Source organism: Phascolarctos cinereus, unplaced genomic scaffold, assembly GCF_003287225.1.
Source record: "Phascolarctos cinereus isolate Bilbo 61053 unplaced genomic scaffold, phaCin_HiC Scaffold_2;HRSCAF=192, whole genome shotgun sequence".
In the NCBI taxonomy this organism is placed as follows: Eukaryota; Metazoa; Chordata; class Mammalia; order Diprotodontia; family Phascolarctidae; genus Phascolarctos; species Phascolarctos cinereus.
Genome location: NW_027555625.1, coordinates 136,563,740 through 136,589,604, shown reverse-complemented (window position 1 = coordinate 136,589,604; position 25,865 = coordinate 136,563,740). Strand labels below are relative to the sequence as shown.

The 25,865-nt window shown below is 39.1% G+C and overlaps 1 protein-coding gene across 12 annotated transcripts in view; it reads right to left on the bottom strand.

Annotated features, from left to right (window-relative positions):
* The window catches only part of CSGALNACT1 (chondroitin sulfate N-acetylgalactosaminyltransferase 1), a 402,593-nt gene that overhangs the window by 48,203 nt on the left and 328,525 nt on the right, over positions 1–25,865 (bottom strand). For all 12 annotated transcript variants that reach the window (XM_020969596.2, XM_078149613.1, XM_020969598.2 and 9 more), the window contains one exon: positions 15,149–15,365. In XM_020969596.2, the coding sequence (XP_020825255.1) occupies positions 15,149–15,365 (217 nt within the window). The remainder of the gene's footprint in view (positions 1–15,148; positions 15,366–25,865) is intronic.

The window sequence follows — 25,865 nt, the reverse complement described above, 5'->3', positions numbered from 1 at the left end:
CGGTATTCCTGACTCAGAAGAAATAGGTACTCTGCCCACTGTAGGAAGGTCCTCCCCCAACACACACACTTTTGAGTCGAAAACTCTCCCTGCACTTTACACTTGCTGACTTTCATTTGTTGTTGAAAGTCAAGCAAATCATGCATGATCCAGGTGACGATAATGATTTGAAGACAGCAATAGAGCCTTCTTCATCTTCTAGCTAAATATGTTCAATCCCGTCACCCAGTTTTCATATGATATTGTTCCAAGTCCCCTCATCATTCCGGTCATATACACCATACGTGCTCTAAGCTGTCAATATCCTTCCCTAAAATATGGCATCCAGACACCACATTCCAAATGTTGTCTGTCCAAGGGAGAGGAGAGCAGAGTCATCGCCACCTCCATTCTATACATTATGTTTTTATTAATGGGGGAGGAAAGGGATGGGAATGAGTAATTATTAAGTACCTACTAACTGCCAGGCACTGTGCTAAGTGCTTTACAAATATTATCTCATTTGATCCCCACAATAACCTTCCAAAGCTATTACTACCCCCACTTTACAGTTGAGGATACTGAGGAACACGAGGTTAAATGACTTGTCCAAGGTCAGAAAGTGTAAGTTTTTGAGGCCACATTTGAACTCAATCATATTGTCCCCTGGAAGTCTTAAAACCCCAGGTCATTTGACTGCCATGGCACTGCCTACTCCTCTTCATCCAGCCATTTGCCCTGCTCCTCCCACCCCCACTTCTTGCCACCTGCCCTGTCACTGACTGCACCCTCCTCCAATCTGGACCTCCAAAGTCCATGCCTACAGTCCCTTTGGAGGAGGTGATCCACTTAGCTCTGCAGCTCCAATCCTGGGTCTTACCTGTCCTGAATGGTATCTGAGTGCAGACTTACCCACCCCATCCCATTTAGCCAGACACAGATCAGTCCATGCTTCATATGCCATCTGCCATTAACTCTGGGCATCCTATCATCTGCCTACTACAGCAAGAGGCCTCTGTCTGTGCCCCCCTCCCTAGCTTTCCACCTCTTCATCTGGGAACAGGAACCAAATCAACACTATCTACCAGGAGCTTCCTTCCTGAGCTACCACTTCCCTATACGTTCTGTCTCTCCCATTACAATGGAAGCTCCTTGAGGGCAGGGACTGTCTAACCATTTTTGTCATCATAATCCCCAGCACTTAGCACACTGTCTGGAGCATAGTAAGTGCTTGATCAATGCCTTTTCTTTCATTTTCTTATATTAAGCTTTTATCAAAGCACACTGAAAATCCTGAGGCTTCTTTCATGTGATTCTAAACTCCAGTTTCCTAAATGCCTTTTTTTTTGTTTGCAAGGTATTTTTAATTTTTATTTTTTTAAAATAAATAATTTATTTATTTTTAGTTTTCAACATTCACTTCCATAAGATTTTGAGTTTTAAATTTTCTCCCCTTCCTTCTCCTCTCCCCACCCTCCCCAAGACGGCATGCAATCTGATATAAGCTCTACTCATACATTCATATTAAGCATTCTAAATGCCTTTTTAGGAAGTTTTTCACATTTACATTTGTGTTTCTCATCTGCTAGACAAACTTTACTTAGTCTCTTTTCCATTATAACCCCTAAAGAACAGGATATCTGGGTAACAAAACTACCTTGGCTTTTGGAACATTTTTTTTCCTCTAACAAATGACATTTTTCCTCCCCTCAGTTCAAGGCACAGAGATAATTAAAATGTGTATCTGGTTAGAAAACAAGCAAATATATTTATGTTTTTCTTCCCAAGAGTCCAAAAGCATTTCACGCTTAACTGAGCTCTGTTATTAATCTATAGCAGTCTTCACATCCTTACTGTCCTCCACCACCACCCCAAGAGTTAAGTTACCATCACAGAATCATCTAAGGTTGGAACTGGAAGTGAGCTTAGAATCTTCTCCAATAAAATGATCCCCAACTCCCTCATGTTACAGAGGAGGCTGGTGAGGCCCAGAAAAAGAAAAAATCCTCTAGGAGGTCACATATGGTGGCAGACTAGACTAGAACCCAGGTTTCTTGAATCTGTTCAATTCAACTAGAAGGGATAAAAGAAAAATCAGGTATATCAAGGATGTCCTGGGAAAGGTGAAAGGCATCATGATGAAGAATTTCCTTCTGAGGCTAAAGATTTAAGTCCATCAGAGACCAGTGACCTAGAAGGGACTCTGAGAAATAAACATTATAACAGTTTGAAATTACTTTTCCTCTATCACCATCTAATGATAGCACACAATAAGAGTACACAGAATATCCAATGTCTGACATAGCGCTATTCTAATATTGCTTAGTTTAGAAATGAAGAAACAGATCCAAGGGAACCAGTTTAAGTTCCTAAGTCATCTGGGCATGAAATCCGAGTTTCTCGAAGACCAGTCTAGTCTTCTTCCTATTCCCTAAGGCGTTCATCTTGGCAGGATGGAAAGTCTATGTAATCACGTAATTTAAATAGCTATCAAGTCACTTATCTTCTGAGACAGCATTTATAGCATTGGAATCACTTTGCTCCAGATAAGAATATTTGAGAACAGTCTTCCTAAAACTAATTTCCATCTAAAAAAAAGGCATCTGCTGGATGTAAAAAAGTAGAAACAAAGTACTAGCCCACCAAGTGGGCGACGACTAAACAAAGTACTGGAATAATATCATGTCTTAACAAAAGAGGACTATGAAGAACTCACAGAAGTATGGTAAGACTTATATAAACCGCTGCTGAGTGAAGTAAGCAGCACCAAAAAAACAATAAACACATTAACTACAATGTCAATGAAAAGAACAAAAAAAAATTAATAACTGGGCCACGTGTAATTATAATCACCAATTATAGTCTTTGCAGATGTGATGACTACTTATGGGTGTGGAAAGCTGCATATGTCATCAGACATGCTCAGTGTGTTAAACTGAACTCCCTGAGGACATGGGTTTTTGTATTTTTGTCTTCTTATCTTTAACACCTAGCACAGTGCCAGACATATAGTAGATGCTTAATAAATACCTGATGATTAATTGACTGGAGGAATGACTTGCTAGGTTGAGAAGAAAATATTTAGAAATAAAGAGGTGAGAAACAAAAGGTCTCAATAAAAAAAAGACAAAAAGTTTTTTAAAGTTCACCTACTCAACCAGAAGGCTGAAAAGCAGGGTAGGGGATGGCTTAAGAACGTTCCAGTTTTTGTTTTGTTTTGTTTTTGTGAGGCATACAATTTTCAAATGAAAGGTTTCTCTTTGTTTTGTACAAAGATATGATGCATACCCCAGGAGGAATGAGAGAGGAGTCAGGAGGGAAACGAGAGAAGCAGAATAATCAAGAGGGGCTGGGAAAAGAACATCTACATGATGGTGTCTGCTTACCTCCAACTAGATGGGGTAAAGGAAAAATCAGGCACAGCTGGAATGCCCTGGAAAGATGAAAGGCATCATAACAAAGAATTTCCCTCTGAGGCTAAAGATCCCACTTAAGTCCCTAAGAGACCAGCGATTATGGAAGGGACTCAAAGAAATACATTTTTTAACATTCTGAAGCTCTTTTCTTCTATCACCACCTAATGATATGATACAACAGGAAGTAAACAGCTGGTCCAGGGACCAGGGAAGTGGAGGCTGGCAGATCTCTTGAGACTGCAAATCCTAAGTTACAGTGGCTGTATCATTTGAGTGTCTGCACTAAGGTCAGCAGGAATATCCTGGGGGATGGGGTACACTGGGTTGCCTAAGAAGAGGTGAATCTTGCCCCCCCAGTTGCAAATGGAGTATGTCAAAGTGCTGATCAGTAGTGGGAGAGGACCCATGACCGGTCCCTGAATTCCAGACTGGGCAAGATAGGAATATTTTAACTCTGAGATTGATTAAACACTAATGTTTTTAAATTGTCTTCACAAGACCTGTTTTGCATCCTTTTAATCACTGTTGCTTTTCTCCAACCTCACTTTGGATTTCTCCACATCCTCTCATTGTCCACATCCATCTCATCCTTATTTAGAAAACAAGCCTAAAACTTGTCTCCAAGCAGGTGATACATAGCAAAATAACCAAAAAGGAAAGGTTAGATTGACTTCGGGAGTAAAATGTCTTGAGGGACAATTGAAGGAACAGCAGAAAAATCACCCAGAGCAGCACAAAGTTAGAATGGGGTTGTGGATCAATGTGATACCGAGAAAAGAGAAAATAAACACCTTACCTGAGAGGGAAGGGCTCTTGGGGAGAGGGGAAACCAAGAGGCATGGAATCACAGAGGCAGATGATTAATCCTATCACAGCTTTGCTAAAAGGAAAGCCCTCAGGATGGTGTCTTCTTGGCTGGGAAATTTACTTGCTCAGAGCAGTGACCAGCAACATGGGGCATTGTAAATGTCAAAGGGAGTGGCCAAAGAGAAGGAAGGGAAAAGGAAACTGACAAGGGCTGGGGAGCTTTGCGTTCTAGGGAGGTGGTCCCAGTGACTGTCTGAGGACAAATACAAAAGCAGAAAACTGTTCTAGAGACAGGTGTCATTATTTACCATCTACACCATATATTTGGTGTTTTATACACACTTCCTGGCATGATTGATTATCTCTCTATGTATGTACCTCCTATTTTCCCAGTCTGATTAACAGCAACTTTAGGAAATCTTGTCTTGAATTTAAGAAATGTTCCAATACAGACACTGCTATACCTCACCCTGGTCAAACCCCATCTGGACATCACATTCAGTTCTGTTCATCACATTTCAGATCTGGCATTGATAAGCTGGACTGCGCCCCAAGGAAAGCAATCAGGATAGTACAGAGGCTTGACTTCATCCCATGGGAGGGTATAGTCAAAGACAGTGGGGGTGTTTAGCTTAGAGAAGAAAAGACTTGAATAGGGAGAATGATAGCCTTTTCCCAAGTACTAGAAGGGAAATCACTGGGAAGAAGAATTGGATCTGTTCAGTCAGTGTAGCTCCCAGAACTAGGAGCAGCGGATAGAAGGCAGAAAGAAGCCATTTTAGGCTTGATGTAATGAAAAAGCCTTGTGACAATCACAGCTATCCAAGACAGTGAAAAGCTGCCTTGCAGAGTCTGAGCAACCACAGTCAGACCCACTGTAACTTGACTCTGAAATAGTGATGTCATTTTGATCCTCTTTGAGAACGAAGGATAACAACCACACGGGGGGCCCTCTGACTGGTATGAGGCAGAGAGGACTCTTGTTCAGGAACCACTGGGACTAGACAGGTTCTGAGATCCCTTCCAACCTCAGTTCAGAGACTGATGTAACACAAATGCTTTAACATTTTCTAAGACCTGCTTTGCATCTCCTTAATCACTGTTGCTTTTCTCCAGCTTCACTTGTGTTTCTCTACTTTCTCTCAGTGGAAACCAAAACTAGGTCTGATGCTTGAAGTGTCTGAGTACCTCCTTTGATCCTCATAACAACCTTGTGAGGTAAGTGTTATAGCTATTATCCCCATTTTACAGAAAGGTTAAGTAACTTGCCCATGGGCAAACAGGTAATAGGCATCAGAGGTGGGACTGAAATACAGGTCTGTCCTGACTCCAAGTCTAGCAATTTTCCCACTGTGCCATACTGCATCTATAGCAACACACACACACACACACACACACACACACACACACACACACACACAACCCCCCCATATGACAATTTCCATAGTCTCCAATGAAACAATATATAAAGTATTAGTAGAGACTATTTGTTCACTGGGAGTTCTTCATTGTCAGTGAAATCACAAGTTAGGTCTCCAATTCCCAAAAAAGTATGCAATGTCAACATGTCAAAGATCTATGATTTTGTCTGTGAGGCACCAATGCAAATTACAACACAATCTGTCTTTAAACTTAGTAGATAAATTCTAGAGAATTATCCTCAGGGAGGATAAATAACTGGCCAAAGGTCATAAAGCTAGTTTGAGAGGCACGATGTGAACTCAGATCTACTTGATTCCAAGTCCCAACACTCTACTACACCACACTGCCTCTCCCAGCTCCCCTACTTTCTCTCTCTCTCTCTCTCTCTCTCTCCAGATATATGTATATATTTTATACATTTTCATTGTCATATGTATGTATATATGTGTGTACATATATATGTATGAATATATGTATATATGAAATTTAATGGTACAGAGACTTTTAACACCATATACTTTATGTATAAATAAAATGCACATACATACATATGCAAAATACATACCTAAATAATGTTACCATTCCACCATAAGCAGACTTGGTTTATTTTATTTTATAGCAGTGGTAATGAATTTGTGCAGCTTCACTTTCTCAACAAAAAATATTAGCAGAATGGGGTTAGAGATATTGTCTGTGGCCACAGAATAAAGTTAAAAGTAAATGGCTTGCACAGGAACCAGACCCATGACCCCAGCCATGATTCAGCTGAGGTGATGGATATGGATAAACTGAAAATGGTTCTTTTTTTTGAGGTACCATATTTTAATGAGCTACATACTCATTTATCTTTTTTTAATCTGGTATAATGTCTCTACTTAAATTCTGACTGTTTTTCTGAAGAGCTGAAATGAAGATTCCCACAGAATTCTGCAAAAGTAAGTACTGAGATTAACCTACTTCAGTGATGCCTTTTTAGTAATGAATGCTGTACAAGTCAGATAGAAGCCCAGTTAGTTATTCTTGGGTCCTAGCTCTTAAGCCCAAAGTATACATACTACATGACTGAGATAGGGACTTGGTGCACCATGACTAAATTGGTTTTCTGGATGTTTTAAATGCTAGTATTTGTCAATTTAAATGACAAAAGAAAAGTGAAGCTATAAGAAAAATTTTAATTCAAATACTCATTTCCCTCCCCTTCTCCCTCCCCCTGCTACTGCCCACCATGTGACGGTGCCAATTCTAGGATTATGTCTCCATTCTCAAAATCAGGTCTTGAAGATCTTATGTGCACATAAATTTCTACATGCCTTCTTTTAGGGTTGTCATACAACTTCCCTCTCTCTATACTTAACAGTTAATACTTTAAAAATTACTATTATGCTCTATAGCATTATACCAGGCAAAAACTTTGGCTCCAAGGGGGGAAAAAGCACACATATTAGATTTGCAAAATATAAAAATGAAATTAATCTAACACATAGGATTTTCCAAAGAAGGAGCCAGGAAGGGATTGGTAATATCAAATCCTGAGCCAACCCATGAAGCCAAGACACATGCTGAAATTTAAAATGAATAGTGGCATCCGCAGGCTAACTTAACTTCTGAAATTATATCTGTTTTGGACACTAAACAACTAAATGGTCACACTCCCTCTTTCCTCTCAAAGGCTGCTAAAAGTGAAATGATGAACTCCTCTAAATTGCTTTCATTTTAAAAGAAATGGGAAAAAGCCATGGGAAGGCTATACCTTCATAATCCCTCTCTTAGCTTGTTATCAAAGAAACTGATCTCCCATAAAGCCTTTTCTGATATTTACTAAATATATGGACTATCTTCAGTCATCCTGATCTATATCAGGACCATTGGACCCAGATAGTTCTGGAGGAGAAAGTGAGACTGGTGACTGCACAGCCTTCCCTCACTGAATCAAAGTCAATTGCAAGTCATGTCATCATCCCCCTGATGTCATAGTCCTCTTTGAGATGAAGGACAAACAACAACAACAATAACTATAACCCTCATAGTTAGTGTTCTTGACCACGTCAAACTTTCCCAAATCTCTTTTTCTAATGTCTCCTTTACTCCACTTTTCCTACCTAGGTTTTATCTATAATCTTTCTGACATTACTGTATCTGACCATAACCTCCTATCATTTTACCTCTTCCCATGCCCCACTTCTCCTAAGTCTTTTCTTTGCCTTCATCAAGACCTCCAATTCTTTCACTCAGCTGCTTCACTGAGTACCAACTTCCTAACAGTTATTCAGATTCCATTTTTTCCAGTCCTAAGATCACTTTCCTTGGCAGGAGAGGTATAATGAAGGAGTTGAGCAGTTCTGCCTTCCCTCATCATCTCTTATATAAGCCCAAGTAGCAATCCTATACCTTCTTTATCTTCTTTTCCTAAAGGCTTAACACACACCCACACCCAGACACCCCCCCACACACATACACACACACACACACACACACACACACACACACACACACACTCCTTCTCTGTTATTCTTAGTCTTTCTTGCCAGCCTTGGCTCATTCGAGGCTTTAGCACTTCTGACACTTACAGGGCTATGTCATACATTTGTGTTCATAATGAATCACCTGATCTTGCTTCCATCTTCTGTACTTACCTTTTGTAAACCTAAATTGGTTAATGAGCTCCCCGAATATTTACAATATTCAATTTACACACCTCCATCTTTTCCTCCCTATCTGTATTTTTTCTCTTTATATCTTCAGAATTTCATTCTGGAGAGCTTCCCATCCTTCTCATCCTTCCTCAAGAGCTTCCAAATCCTTCTGTACAATTTTGGTTCATGAAATATTACCTATTCCCTCTCTTAACCCTCTGAAGTCTTTTCGCCCCACATCTAGGCTACATGGTAGACCATGTCTGGCTTTTCTATCCTCTATCACAAATCCTAAGACGTAGTGGTCACTTCCCCCCCCCCAGTATTTCCACCAATTCCATACAAGCAATCAGTTTTTCTTTGTTAGCGATCCAGAATAGGCTTTCCCTTTGTTAATTGTTCTACCTGTTTAAAAAAAGGAAATCCTTACCCTATATCATTACAGCAAGTAAAAAAAATTATTGATGCTTAAATGAGATCTATAAACAGTCAAAAGAATCCAACCTAAACATCCAAAGAGTATGAACCAAATATATGAAGATCTGTTGTCCAGATTTCAAGTAGTTTGATGAAAAACCCATTGAGTAGGGCCATTAATGACTATAACTTTATCCAATGCTGAAGTCAAAAAATAAAGTGGTTCCAGAATTGAAATGAGAGGGGGACTGGATTGCATTTGGGAAACTGTGCAGTGCAATAATGATCCTAGGTGTCATCTTCAAGTCTTCACTCTCTCTCATGTCCCATATAATCTAATTTGCTGCCAAGACCTGTCATTTCTAGCTTGGTCACATCTCTAATATATGCCCCCTTCTCTCCTCTGACACTGCCATCACTCTGGTGCCCTCATCACCTCGTGCCTAGACGATTACAACAGCCTGCTGGTAGGTCTACCTGCCACAATTTCTCCCCACACCAGTCTATCTTTCATTGACCTACCAATGATTTTCCTGGAACACAGGTCTGATCATGTCATCCTCCTTAATAAACTCCCATGACTCCCTATTAACCCCCAGGATCAAATATAAAATCCTCTGACTTTTAAAACCCTTCATAATCTGGCTCCTTCTGACTTCTCCTGGCTTCTCACAGATAGCTCCCCTCCATTACTCTGCAATTCAATGACTCTGACTCCCGTACTGTCACTCACACACGACACTCCATCACAGGCCTCTGTGCATTTTCTCTAGTTATTCTTTATGCCTGAAACTTCCTCCCTCCTCATCTCTGCTTCCCAGCTTCCCTGGCTGCTTTCAAGTCTCAGCTAAAGTTCCACCTTCTGAAAAAAAAGCCTTTTCCCACCTACTTTAATCTTAATGCTGTACCTGTGAGCCTATCCCCCCTCCATCTTACTACATATGTGATATCTATATAGTGATACTTGTGTGTGTGTGTGTGTGTGTGTGTGTGTGTGTGTATGATAAGCTCAAAGAGACGGCACTAAGCAGAGATGAGGAAGAAGGAAGTTTCAGATATGAGGAACAGTGTATACACACACACACACACACACACCTCATATGTGTGTGTAGATAGATGGATGGAAGATGAAACTTGGGTAGGTTCCGGTGGGTGACTGTGATTTTACATATATATATATATATGTACAGTGTTCTTAGCATGCTGTCTCTTCCCATTAGACTATGAGCTCCTTGAGAGCACTGCTCGGGCTTGTTTTTTGTTTTGTTTTGTTTTGATTTGGTTTTTGCCATTCTTTGTATCCCTAATGCTTAGCACAGTACCCAGCACATACTAAGTATGTAATAAATGTTTGCTGAATGACTAAGATTCTCTCTGAAACAAACAGCAACTTTTTAAAATCAACATTCTCCTGGTGATGCAATAGGGCTACAAATCATGGAATTCCATAGTCTCTGAAGAATCAGAATTGTGGTTCATTCAAAAGGCAAAAGGAAAATATATGGCCATGAATTGATTTTGTTTCTCTCTATATGTATATTGCAGGGGTTTTGGTTTTCTTTTGTTCTCAATTGTGGGGGGGGAGTGAGTATGGGAGAGAGATGGTGAATTTTTGCTAATAGAAAAAAATGTAATGTAAATAAAAAATTCATAGGCAACATGAGAAGCATAGGAAGCAGGGTAAAAGATCTTTTCAAACTGGTACATAAGCAAAAAAAAATGTGGGTAGGGAGAGAGGACAATCATGTGTCAAGAGCAAACAGCAACCAATGAACAACTCACATACTGCATTGGAATCCCGGGAATGCCAAGAAACAAGTGCCATGTTGGTTGTGAAGGACTGACCAGAGGAGATGGACAGGAGTCCCTCCTGCAGGATAATCAGATATGGGTGGATCATAATCTACACCATCCTGATGTGGACACTAAGCCACCAAAGTATGCAGAGAGATAGAAATGAAAGATGGGGAAGAAAATCAGAATGCTAAAAGAAGGGGTGTTGAGACAGAAGATAAATAATAGGGCCTAGGACAGATGTCTGGAGGACATTAATATATTGGAGTGTAGGGAGAAGAACGTGAATAGGCAAAGAGGATTGAGAAGAAACAGTCAACAAGTAAGAGGAGAGCCAATGATACTGTGGTGTCAGGAGATCTAAGGAGAGAACGTCAGGAAAGAAAAGCACGGTCAATAATGACAGATGTGGCAAAAAGTTCAGGGAGGATGCTCACTGAGAAAAGGTCACTGAAACTATTAATTAAGAAGTTGCTGCAGAACCAGGAGAACGTTGTACACGGTAACAGCAACACTGCGTGATGATCAACTATGACAGACTTAGCTCTTCTCAGAGATACAATGATCTAAGACAGTTCCAAAAGACTCATGATGGAAAATGCTATCCACATCTAGAGAAAGAACTATGGAGTCTGAAAGTAGATTGAAGCATACTATTTTCACTTTTTTCTTTCTTGTGGTTTTTCCCTTTTGTTCTGATTCTTCTTTCACACCATGACTAATGTGGAAATACGTTTAATATGATTGTACATGTATAACCTATATCAGATTGCATGCTGTCTTGGAGAGGGGCAGGAGAGGGAGAGAGGAAGGGGAAAAAAAGTTAGAACTCAAAATCTTATAAAAATGAATGTTGAAAACTATCTTTACATGTAATTGGGGAAAATATGACTAAGTAGGGGGAGAAGAAACTGCTGCTAACTTTATTTTAATTAATTTATTTTAAGTTTTTAATATTCACTTTTATAATACTGCTAACTTTAAAGAGGGCAGTTTGAATAGGTCACTGGGAATAGAAGTCAGATTGCTAGAGGTTTAAGGGTGAATGAGTAATAAGGAATCAGAGGCAATCACTGTAGACTTCTATTTTAATCATTTCAACAGTGAAGGTAAGGAGATAGGACAATGGCCAGATCCAAGGAAAACTTTATTTAGGATTGGGGAGATGTGCGTATGTTTGTACACAGGGGAGGAGTGGACAGAAAGAGAGAGATCAGGATATGAAAGTGGAATGATGGATGAAGCAGTGTCCCCAGTGACAGCAGAGGGGATATGCTCAAGTCTAAATGGATGGATTAGCCTTGGAAAGGATTGCAATCCCCTTCTCTGGGACTAGAGGGAAGCAAAGGAATAAAGACATAGAGAGGTTTTCAGAAATAAAGGAGATAAGGCAATCTATGACAGAGTAGCAGATGAGGTCACATATTGAGAAAGAGGGTAGAGATGGATGGTGAAAAGAGGTTTAAATAGCATTTAAGGCTGGATCTACTCCACTTGTCAACACTGTTCCACTCAAGTGTCCCTCTTGTTAATTACTTGCATGCCTCATCATGGGTATCCACAGGAACCCAGGTAAACCTGAATCACCTAAGTGAGAACTCAGCCTCTCACAAGCACAGCTTCCAAAGAGCCTAAGAAAGGAGCAACCAATCCCAATATTTCCATTACTTGGCTTGGTTTTCAGAACCAAATGTTACTGCCTTTGATCTTCCAGATTACTTGCGACTTCTCAACCTGGAGAACTTGATTGATTACTAAAGATGTGAAGAGGCACACTCAAGTCTCAGGGAAAACAAACAGATCCGGTTCTGACTGCCAACTATGGGTTCAGTCATTTACAAGGTAGAGGCTCCTGCCTGGAAGGCTGCCATTCCAAATATAAGACACAAAGGAAAAACAAAGAAACACAAAAGAGAGGCCAGGGGAAGTGGGAGAGAGAAATCATCCAGTATTAGCCTCTAATGATAGAAGAACAGCACAGAAAACCACTGTCAGTACTTGGGAGCCCAAGAGGTACTACCAGAACACTCTGGTGACTGTTGCAACAATAATAAAAAAAAAATAGCAATATGATATTTAATAGCATTAGGAGTATTATAACTATTACGTACTATTAGTAGTATAATAGTAGCATTATAGTAATATAATAATAATAATAATAATAATAATAATAATAATACTAACATTTATATAGTGATTGAAGGTTTGCAAAATGTTTTACATATGTTATCCCATTGGATGATCCTTACATCAACCTTGTAAGGAAGGTACTATTATTATGATAATTCCTATTTTATAGAAGTAAATAAATACTGAAGTATGCATAAAAATAAAAATTAAAGACATGAAAGAAAATAAGATTGCTAAAAAGAAGGGGTATAGAGGCAAGAGTTAAGTAAGAGGGCCAAGGACAGAAGTTTGGGGGACATTAACATATAGGAGGCATAAGGATGAATATGAATAGGTTAAGAAAACTGAAGAAACAGTCACACAAATGGGAAATTCCAGGTACTAAAGCCAATCTTATGGACTGCCTCGTTGTTAATCCAGATTATATTATGGCAGAAGACCAAACGGCAAGCAATCTTAAAGGATCTGCAAACTGTGGCCTGTGGAGAACCAATAATGCAATGAGGGATGACGCTGCCTGCAAAACAGGAGACTAAGGGGAAACTTGATAACTGTCTTCAAATATTTCTTGGGATGTCATGCAGAAAATAAATGATTTTTAAAAAGTCCACATGAATAGAACATCTTACAATTTACAAGGCATCACCTTAGAACAACCCCATTAAGCAGGAAGCACAAGGATTGCTACTCCCATTTTATAGCTGGGGAAGTCAAGGATGAGAAAGACTGAGTGATCTGGCCAAGATCACCAGGTTAGTGAGCAGAAACACTGGCCTTCATTGAACCGGGTTTTATGACTTCCAGGCCAGTGTGCTCCTTCCATGATGCTACAGGGAAATGACCCTGGATTTCTTTGGGGAAAAGAACATGACAACTGAAAGTTAATCATAAAAAGGCAGACTTGGCCTCAAAATAAAAAAGAACTTTTTAACTAGAAATGACCAGCAAAAGAAAATGCCAAATGAGATAGGAAACTGCCTCCCACTAAAGGTATTCAACCAAAGTCTAGATGACCAGCCAATAAAAACTTTATAGAACATTTGGGCAAGTCTTAACAAGATGACATCCAGAATTTCTTCCAGTGCTAAGATTCTGCAATCCTGATCTTAAAAATGGTACCAAGGGCAGAATTAATGTTAAAATCTTGGAAAAACAGAAAAGCCTTGTTCCTTAACTAGGGGTTAGCCACATGCTTGAAGTGCTAACAACTGCTGCTGTTTTTTGGTATTAACTGAGGTATAACTTTAAAGATAAGCTAGTCCAATGCCTTCATTCTTTGGAGTTCTGAAGAGAAGATGCTACTTCCTCTCACAGAGCAGATCTAGAAGCCCAGCAGGAATTAGGATGAGCAAGTTAGTCTGGGAGAACTTTAATATGGGACAGCATATTTCTATGCTGTTCATGGCCATCTAGTCTGATAATGGCTAGATTTACTTTCTATAAATAATACTACATATATCTGATGGTCCTAGGATTGAATGTGTGGAAGACTTATAAAACTAACTTTCAAACAAGGTAAATGACATTAACCATAGCCAATGTTAGGTATATATTAGGGTTTGTTAAAGAGTTTAAGTGTCTTATACATATCACCAGTCTCTTGAAAATAAAGTCTAAATTGTTGTTGTGACTCTACGTGACTCCATTTGGGATTTTCTTGATGAAGGTACTGGAGTGATCTGCCATTTCCTTCTCTAGACCATTTTACAGATGAGGAAATTAAAGCAAACAGGGTTAAGTGACTTGCCCAGGGTCACGCAACTAGTAAGGTTCTAGGGCTGGATTTGAACTCAGGAAGATGAGTATTCTTGGTTCCTAGTCCAGTGTTCTACCCACTGCATCACCGAGCTTTTAGACCCATTTAGACACAAAGTCTAACTACTTAGCATAATTTTCTGGGTTAATGAAATACACCACAGAGCAAACAGAATCATTATTTATTCAGAAGCACAACTGCTGTGGGGACATGGATTAGAAGAAAACAGATATTGATTTGATTAAATCTTCCTCCTATTATGGCCAGGGTCAGCAAATGGAGCGGGACCCAGTCTTGGACATAAGAAAGCTCAGAAGGCTCTTCTTTGCAAGCCCAATTCTTACTTGGTTGCCTCCCAATCCATCTTGCACCACACCTCTCTGCTTGCTAAAAACTTGGCATGCTGCTCAAGAGAATATGGTGGCCCCTATTTAAAAAAATTGGGGGGCTGTCTGGGAAGTGTTACTGACACATTTGCCTCCACTCTTTCAAAAAGTGGCAAACAGAGCAGGCTGAAGACATCAGAACACCAGCAGGTCTCACACCAAGCACTTAACTCTTGGGCAAAAAGCAGCCCTTCCTCCTCCTTTCTATTGCCGAAGGTACAGGAATACTTCCTAGGAAATTACAACTTTGCTTAAGGGATGGTACATACAAGTTATGCTTTGTATGAAGAAAACACTCTTGGACAAGGAGAGAAAGAAACCTTTGTATGGGAAGGAGGAGGGGGAAATGACATCAACTTCCTAATGTATATCCTGTTGAGAAAGATAAACACGTAGAAACCAACCAACCTGAAGTTCTGCATGAACTGTCGGAACTTGTCCACCCTCTTTGCCAGGGGCACGATAACGTTGATAAGTGTGTTGGCCATGTTGAGTTTTTCATTTTTCACTTTCATGATGGGGCCAAATGGTCGGAACAAGACAAGTCGTTTGAATTCGTGTTTTTGGTCCCCTTTGAACGTGAGCTCGTACAAAGTGCCTTTATCTTTTTCTGTTCTGTATATCCCTGTAAGAAGAACAGGATATGTTTTTGTTTTGTTCTTTTAAAATATGAATACCTGGCTGCTGGAGCAGCTTTGAGAATTAGTACAAAATCAATCTCTTTTTTTTTTTGAGGGAGAAGAAATTTTTAAGATAAAAACAAAATTGTAAATTAACTTCTTTATCCTGGCATTTGCCTTGGCTGTCCCCCAAGCCTGGAACTCTCTCCCTCCTCATTTCTACTTCTTGGCCTCTGGCTTCCTTCACATTTCAGCTAAAGTTCCACATTCTTTTATTTTTTGCCTCCTTTTGTGAGGCAATTGGAGTTAAGTGATTTGCCCAGGGTCACACAGCTAGTAAGTGTTAAGGTTCTGATGTCAGAAAGTTTCACATTCTTTAAGAAGCCTTCCCTGATGTTCCTTAATCTTAGTGCCTTTCCTCTAGGATTATCTCCAGTTTATCCCATATATAGCTTATTTGTACATGGTTGTTTGCATGTTGTCTCTCACATTAGATTGGGAGCTCCTTGAGGGCAGGCACTGTTTTATCCCTTTCTTTGTATCCTCAGCACTTAGCACAGTGTCTGGCACTTAGCTGATGTTTAATAAATATTTATTAATTGAATTGACAAAATAATTTTTATCTACAATGCCCCTAACTGAAAATATCATAAGAAGTACCAACTATTATGGATAATCCTTAGAAGTTATAAGTAGGCAGCATGATATAATGGAAAGAGCAATGGATCTGAAGTCAAAGGACCCAGGTTCAAATCCATTTATGTAACCTAATACATGTGTGTCATAGGGCAAATCACCTAAGGTCTATGATTCTCAGTTTCCTCGTCTCGAAAACAAGAAGGTTGACTTTGTGAGGTCCCTCCCAGCTCTAAGTTTCTGATTCTGTGACTAAAACATTCATGATTAAGCCTTGCCCTTGAACAATCTGGATGTGGTTTGGGTCTTCTGTGGGAGGATCAGAAACAACTCTCATGGCTACCGCCATTTTTGTCATGATAGGGCATGTCTAAGAGGATGACAAAAAAAATAGGAAGAAGTGTTGTTGTTTTTTAATCCCTAGTGCTCAATCTGAGAGATTCATCTAGCAAGATTCACAGTACAGGCTGGGGCATGCATATTCTGCCTCATTCCCAAGAGCCTTCCTGATGTCAGGATTCCACTAGGTCACATTTTCCCAAAGACAAAGAATTTTTCCATCCATTCCTTATATTCCACCCTCCAAAGCAACCACAGCAGAGCAGCAGCAATGGCCACGCAGAGATCTGTGCACATTAATAGGTAAATAATTGAATTATGAAACAATATGCTCCATAAGATCAAGGACCATGACTTAGATAAATTTTGTATCTATGCCAAATACCTAGAACATGTATCTTCCCACAGTAAAGAGTTTAAAAGTTTCCTAAACTGAATTAGGGTGGATGGACAATGACAACAGGCAATGGAAAGAAGGCAGAATTATACAATTCCCATTTTGTGCCTGTTTTCTCTATGAAAGGAAATGATTGCAAAAACAGTTCATGGGGAATTGAAACCCAAGACAGTGGTAATAGTCATAGAGAGCTTAGTTACCTTCAAAGAGCTCAAATAAGTAGACCCAGAAGAACTATAAGCCACATGCCAGTGTATTGAAAGAACCTGAAACCCAGAGCTGAAGAGGACCTTGGAGATCATCTACTCCAACCCACATCTGAGAAGAAATTATCTTAATAACAACAACATCATCATCATCGTCAAGAACTTTAAGGCTTGCAAAGCATTTTACATAGAGTATCTCTTTTGATGCTCACAAAAACTTCATAAGGTAAGTGTACTTGTGAGTACTGTTTGCATTTAATAGATTTTAAGAGAGCACCCAGGCCAGCCATGTTTACTCCATTCCTCTCTGGTTTCTGCTCCTGCATTTCTTCCTGTCTCTCTGGACTTCTTTCTCGGCCACGCTCCTATACCCTTTACCCCTTTTCAGCTTCCTTTTATGTGTTTCATCCTCCTTTAAAATATAAGCTCCTTAAGAGCAGGGACTAAGTTTCTATTTGCTTCTATCCATATTCCCAGCACTTAGCACTAAAACACAGTAAGCACTTAATAAATGTTTGTTGGCTTGGCTTGACTTGACTACAGACCAGGAAACTGAGACTAAGAAATGTAAGTGACCAGCCCAGGATCATACAGCTAGTAAGTACCTGAGGCAATACTCAACCCAGGTCTTCCTGACTCTAAATCTGATATTGTCAATGAGCCTCTATCTGATTAACTCCCATGACGGGGAGCCCACTACTTTATGATGCAGCCCAGTCCACATGTGGAAGGCTCAAATAGCTATGAAGGTTTTCCTTATTTCAATCTGAAACACATCTCTCTTCAATGTGTACATATCGATCCTAGTTCTGACCTCTGTAAACAAACAAAAGATGTCCCTGAAGATGGTTTTTGGTCTTCCTACCCTCCAAGTTTTATCTTCTTCAGACTAAATCAACATCATCAGTTCCTTCCAACTGATACTTGTACTTCATGCTTTCCAGTCCTATTACCATCCTGGTCTATCCTCCTCTGATGACAGTGCAGCTTTTCAATATCCTTACTAAAATGTGTCACCTAGGGGCAGCTAGGTGGCACAGTGGACAGAGCACCAGCCCTGAAGTTAGGAGGACCTGAGCTCAAATCTGATCTCAGACCAAACACTTGACACTTACTAGCTGTGTGACCTTGGGCAAGTCACTTAACCCCAATTGCCTAAAAATAAAAAGAGAAAGTGACATAAAAATTAATAATTAAAGTAATACAAATTAAAATAAGTTGGAGGTACCACCTCACACCCATCAGATTGACGAAAAGGACAAATGTTGGTGAGAATGTGGTCAAACAGGTACACTAACACACTGTTGGTAGAGCTGTGAACTAGTCCAACCATTCTGGAGAACAATTTGGAACTATGCCCAAAGGGCTATAAAAACTGTGCATTCACTTTGACCCAACAATACCATTAATAGGTCTATACCTGAAGGAGATCAAAGGAAAAGGAAAAGGACCTAAATGTACAAAAATATTTATTCTTCTTGTGTTGGCAATGAATTGGAAACTGAGTTGATGCCCATCAATTGGGGAATGGCTGAACAAGTTATAGTATATGACTGTGATGGAATACTATTGTGCTGTAAGAAACGATGGAAGGGATAGTTTCAGAAAAACTTGGGAAGACTTATATGAACTAATGTGAAGTGAAATAAGGAGAATAATGTACACAGTAACGATAATATTATAAAGGTAAACAACCGTGGAAGATTTAGTAACTCAGATCAATACAAAGATCCACCAGAACTCTAAAACATTCATGATGAAAAATGCCATCTATCTCCAGATAGTGAACTGATGGACTCAGAATGCAGACTAAAGCATATTTTTCCTTTCTTTATTTTTTGCATGACTTCATATGTATAATGGGTATCATATTCCTTACCATCTCAATGGGTGGTTAGGCAAAGAGAGAGTTTGAAACTGAACACACACACACACACACACACACACACACACACACAAACCCCCAACTATGGGCTATGATCAAGGCTTGAATTAGAAAAATGGATTATTTTTCAAAAGTACACTTAACATCCAATGTGATCAAAATATGGTTTCATGATTTTAAAAAACCTCTTTAATATGTATCAAATCTTCTAAATTCAGTAACTAGATTGTGTAAAACAAATGACTGCAGCAAAAGAGGCTATATTTCATGATAAGCATTTTGAAGGCATAAAAATTGTAAGGTGTATTGTTTGTCAAATAATTTTATAACATAAATAAATAAATGGAGTTGAGAGGGGAAAGAAAAAAAGTGTTACCCCAGAATTAAGAATGACACTAGAAACCTGATCTGACCAGGTCAGGCCTCATTGGGATTATTAAAGCCAATATTATTTCTTTTCCTGAAAACTAATGTTGTTGTGAGTAAGCTACTATAAAAATATTAAAACATTATATATTAATAAGTAGCTGTTATCACCATCATGCTTTAGTTAATGCAATACAAGATTGTTTTAGCTCTAGGGGCTGTCACATCACATTTGTGACTTATATGATGCTTATAACTAAAGAAAACCTCAGGTCCATTTCATATTAATAGTTGTGCATAATATGTCACCTGTCCTTGTAATCAGATAGATGAATGTTTTAAATCTAGGTGTATAATATTAAATTTATGCCTATTAAATTTTATCACATTAGATTCAACCCATCATTCTAATCTGTTGAGATCTCTTGGGTCCTGATTCTGTCATCTGTTATAATGGCTATCACCCTCAGAGCCATATCCTCCATGAATTTGACAAGTATGCCATCTATTTAATGAAGTCATTGATTTTTTAAAAAATTACTGTATAAAATAGGACCAAGGACAGAGCCCCAAGGCATTCTCCCATAGACCTTTAAGTTGTTATTGATTCATTTGCACTGCTTTTTCATGTTCCTGATTCCCTTTCCCAAGCAATGTAAACCTAAAGCCCTTTAGGTCACAACATCATTGTTATTCTTGAGCACTGACTGAGCAAGAATGTTGGTTCCCTCTTGAAGAGATGAGAGCACCATCTCCTTTTCTAGCCATACTTTCAGAAGCAAAAAAAAAAAGCCTTTCAAGGTAAAAGATAAGGAGGAAATTTTCTCTCTGCATCTCATTCCTGGATAGGTTAAATAGAACTCTTGGCTGAATTTTTTTGAGAGGGGTGCCAGCAAACAAAATTCTGCAGGGATTTCACACAAACAGCTGAGGGAGAAAAATCAGACTGAGGTGAAAGAAATAGGCAAATTCCCTGAGCAGCAGTCACAGGTTTTTTTGAAACATATCAACACACTGTGTGCAGGAGAGCCAGGAACCATCAAAATCTTAGGACACAGGCAGAGGTCTAGGCAAGAGGTGAGTACAAGTCAAGAGGCCAGAAAGTAAGGAGTGTTACAGTGAATGGAAGGCGAATTCTGCAAGAAATGCAGTACCCAATTCCATAATGATTTCAGATTTACAACGCCTTTTCCTTACAACCTTGTAAGACAGATAGTATTTGTATTCATTATCATTATTTTACAGATGGAGAAATTTCATGAGTCCTCATGAAATCGTTTGATTTGTTCATGGCAACTTAGTCATTGCTAGAGTCACAAAGGCCTGAGATCACATACTTCAGATATTTACTAGCTGTGTGACCCTGGGCAAGTCACTTAACCTCTGTTTGTCTCTCTTTCCTCACCTGTAAAATGGAGACATTAATAGCTCCTACTTCCCAGGACTGTTGTGAAGATCAAATGAGATATTAATTATAAGTGCTTAGCATAGTGCCTAGCATGTAGTTAAGTGCTATATAAATATTAGCTATTATTATTATCAGTACATAAGAGGTATATTTTGAATTCAGGTACCTCCTGACTACAGCACTTTTCCTCTACATTATATTATCCCTCCAGCCCAGTGGTTTCCATTTAATGATTTATGAATGCTTTGAGGGTTTGTTTTGATGGACTTTGCTCCAAAAATTCTTTACTGGCACCTTAGGCAGTAAATAATTGCCCAATTTTTTACATATTATAATATATATATTATAATATGTAATACATATATAATATATATAATGTATACACACACACACACACACACATATATATATATATATATTTTCCTATATGACAAACAACTTTGTGCATGCTTGAAGCAATATTGGCTTGTTTTTACAGTAATTCAAAATTGTAGTGATCACGTACCCAATGATTTTGGTGTTCAAGCAGTGATTACGGCAAATTCTAACCACTTTTGACTAAGTGCAATATGTTCTTACAGTTTCTCCACCTGTCATCAAATTGTTTCCAAACCATCACAAGGGTTCAGCATTCAAATACAACTGATTCCCAGTGGATGGTCAGATACATGTATATATTCCCATTTGCTTTCTGTACAGTGCACCAAAGTAAATTCTCATTCCCCTTTGTTACCCTATAATCGTACCTCATCAGTTGAGTAATCATGATCAGGATGTTATAAACATTTTCATTCTTGCAGGACAAACGTCAAGCTATTTGAAAACCATGATAGCTAGCCATTATGAGCCAACTTGAAATGATCAGGGAAAATTACAATCATTTGTCAAAAACAAACCTGATACTTACTGCCTTTCATCATGGTACTGTTTTCTGGATTAAATGTATCTTCTGCTTATGTTACTATTCTAACTGGAAGATTTTCAAATGAACTGATTGGCAATGCTGGTCAGTAATGAAGTAGAGTTTCTCTGAGAGTGTAGCTAAAGTGGTAGAAGAGGTGAAAGTCATGTCTGAAAAGATTCTTTCCTTATAAAGTTTAATGTATTCTCTCTCTCTCCCCCAAATATAAGTAAAAACAAAAAACATGTAAATACATACTTGTTAAAAGTGAAGTAATATAGGCAACTACATTTTAAGTATATTTAGCATTTAATTCAACACTTATCATTAGCCAGTAGAAAAGTAAACTATATTATAACTAGTTATTCATTTTCATCTTTGGTTAGATAGTTAAAATTGTTTTAATAAATTTTCATCTCTCGACAAGAAAACTTGTAAAATTCTCCTAACATTTTCTATTACATATCTGCATGAGCAAGCATGTTCACTATATTCTTGTTTTAAACCCAAAATACTGAAAAAATTCTATACATAAAAAGATTTAAGACTGTGTTCATATGTTGAGCCAAATACTGCAAACCTTCGTTCAAACATAAAAGTCCAACATCAAATTAAGTTCCAATATGACTATTATGTTATATTAAACATTTTCCAAATTAGAACATATTTCATTAAAAATGGTATTTATATTTAACAAAATCTATAAAATAAATTGAACATGAAGTCTTACAATAACAACAAGCATTATGAGGTCTTACTGGATTACTTTTAATTCTTATAGAATATCCCACAAAATGTTCAAAATTATTTTACAATTAGAGTTTTATAATTTTATATTTAGAATTTTAATAATCATAAGTAGGATAAACTTATATGTTTTATAATTATATAAAATAAATTTGAATTTGGAGTTTGGGGTGGCAGAAGTTATCAATGTAGTTATTGTTGTTTGTCCTTCATTTTCAAAGGGGACCAATGACATCACAGGTGATGTCTTGACTTGTGGGTGAACTGGACTTTAGTGAGGCACAGTTACTCAAAGTCATCAGCTTCACTCTCCCTTCCAGAGTCATCGAAGTCTGGGAGTCAAAATGACTGGTGATGGCTCGGGGTGTAGTGGATCACCTTGGCATCTTTAACATCTGACCAAGTTCTAAATGCTCCCCAGCACCTACTATAGCTGCCTCCATGGCTGGTGGAACAAACTGTTCTCATCTGCCTATTGTGCTGGCGGATATCTTCACATGCTTGGGGTAGACATTCCCCTAACTCACTGACAGGTTTGAGGCCTGTTGATTACCCTCAACCAGGTTTAGTCCATCTGCCAAGACGGTTTTACTGCACTGTGACCACTGTGCATGTCAGAGCTTTTTGTAGCCACAGGTGAGAGTCAGGTGAAAGGTGGATGAACAGCCCCAAAAAAGCACCTAATGAATAAACCTAAAAGAATATTATGAGTAGTCTATTAAAATACCCTAGGGGTTCATGACACATTTCTTGTTGTTGTTGAAAGGGGTTGAAAAAAATACTGGGAACCACTGCTCTAGACCATACTCCCTTACCACTTATCTCTAGGCATGTCTGAGAAATGACTGCAGTTAAAGCATAATAAGCTAAATCAACCTGAGCACAAAAAGCCCAGCAATAACTGAGGATTAAATCATTTCCCTCAGCAACACTCCACCAAAAGAAATTACAGATCCTAATTGGCACTGACCCCACCCTCTGCTAGAAAAACAAAAATCAATGTTCACATAAGGGGGAAAAAATCTGATTTCCTAAGGGGAAAGTGTCCACTTATTGTGGAGATCAAGGACACCAATTTGTGGGTCCACTGGGAATTCCCCTGAAAATCATCACTGAAAACAGAAGCATGGGTTCATAATAGCAAATTGACAGTTCTACAGTCTACCAATCCAACAGGAGTGTCCTTATTTATTAGACAACTTGTCTGTCCACAATACTGACCAAATCTTCCATGACAAAACACAAAAGCCGAGGAAACCATCAACCAGGGAATGCTCCAGACAACAGTCTTGACTCACTGTGTGGCAAGCTTCAGGATGCACTTAATATTCCCATTCTTTGGCTCTCCTTGAAATGTGAAGATTACTCACTCGTGGAGGAAGAAAAGAGTAAGAGAGGCCCTCCTAATCCTAACAAAGAAAGGTCTGAATTACCAATAAAATTATGACTACCCATTGCCCTTACTCCATTGGAGAAAATGCAATAGAACATGAGGTTCCCAGGAAAGAGATGTACTGTACATTCTCTCAATCTTCTCAGATTCCAAAGTGCAAGTCAACAGATAGATCAGTAAATATAGCATAAAGTCAACGGCATCATTCCTGGTGGCATTGTGTACATGCACTAGAAATGTCACATGTTGCCTCCAGTAATATTTCTGCTCAGGGTTCCACATGCTCAACAAGGCATGATTAAAAGTCCTGGGCTGCAAATGTCCCTAGTAATGTCATTCTGGACTTCTTGATCCTTGCCAAAGTCAATACTTCCTAGGGGAATCTGCTCTCCAACACGCTATCTTGGTCAGAGTAGACACCTGGACAGGGAATCCACACACAGAGAAATTCATGGGATTTTAGTATTTGTAGAAAATTTCCAGTTCCTAGTTGAGTTTGCCTGTATATTCCAGGTAAAATGATCAGTCACCAGCAGGATGTGGCTTAACTGTTCATTATCTTATTCCAGAGATTTATTGAACATAAATTCCAAAGACTTGGTGCTTTTACCATAAATTGCTTCGTAAACTCTGTTCCAACCTAGTAAAGCACTCTATTTCATAGCTCAGTCTTCTGCCATTGTCCCTACACTGTTATCCTCTAAAGAATGCAGCTTGAATCTTCAACATTTGCCCTCTTGCTCTGTGGTTTGAATGACTTCTTGTAGTCCAAGATCATGCTGTTCCTATCCCCTATCACCCATGGACTACTGGCAAAGAGAACAGGTTTAATGATACAACATTCACAAACACTGATGACGGAAATCCCCAATTCTCCGCAGCACTTTTATCCAACTATGACCCAGCTCCCTAAGTATCACAGGTAGCCTTCATTCCTTCATCAGGTATCACCACAGCTTCAGTCTCAAGTGGCTTCCAGGAGAAAGCATTTGCATCTTCATTAGTTTTCCTCGGCATATACTGAACTCATGCTTGGCTTGTTCTATTACTGATCTCTGGCAGACAACATCCAAACTGGCATTGCTCAGAATACAGGTCAATGGATTGCTCCCTTTCCATACTCTGCATTTAGTCCCATGTATATAGTCTGCCCTGGGGCCCAAGATCCCCATAAACTTATACCATGATCTCACCACCCAAGTTGTGTCTCAGGCATGCTTCCTGCGTATCCAGTGGTCACTGGGAATCTCCCCAGTGTTTCTGACATTACCCTGTGCTGCTCATCCCAAGCTTAGGGTCCCTACAAATTCATATGGCAGTCTCTCTGCTTTTGTGGCATCAAAGGCACACTTCCATGTATCTATCTGAGCTTCTTCTGCCATGTTTCTTGTCTTGGCAACCTCAGACTCACCAGGAATATGAAAGCTACCAGCTCTGGCCTATGGTCATCCAGAAGCTGAGCTGGGGGGAGGGAGAAGGGGTAGGTAGTGGTGGATGGGGAGGAAGGAGCCAATTCAATAAGCAGAGTGGCTTCTACTCTGTACTATGCCACAAGCTCACTGTCTGTGCTTATCTCTCTCTGGACTGCTCTGTGTATCTTTCATTAGATTGCAAGCTCCTTAAGGGCAGAGACTGTCTTTTACCTCTTTTTGTATACACAGAACTTGGGAAAGTGCCTGGCATGTAGTAGGCACTTAATAAATGTTTATGGATATATTGAGATGCAAAGCTGAAAGGGATCTCAGAGGTCATTCAGTCTAAACCTTTTATTTTACATATAACGAAACTGAAGCCAAGGAGACGAAGTGACTCACCCATAGTTACACAAATAGTAAGCATCAGAGGTACAATTCATACCCAGGCTCCCTGATTTCAGAGCCCATATTCTGAGGCAAGGTACTTATGATAACAAGTATTCCCACCAAGGCCCAGAACACATCCATATTTCCTAAGCTAGTCTGTCAATTCTAGTTTAGGTGGAGTATGTGTGTGTGTGTGTGTGTGTGTGTGTGTGTGTGTGTGTGTATCTATATCTTGGAATGTATATGTGTGTGTGCACATATACATATATACACGCATACACATACATACATATACATATATACATGTGTGTGTGTGTGTGTGTGTGTGTGTGTGTGTGTGTGTGTGTATTTCTTGGAATTTCCACCCAAACAAGTTCAATGATTTATATAAGGAAAAGAGAAACCACTCAATAGGTCATGGAATA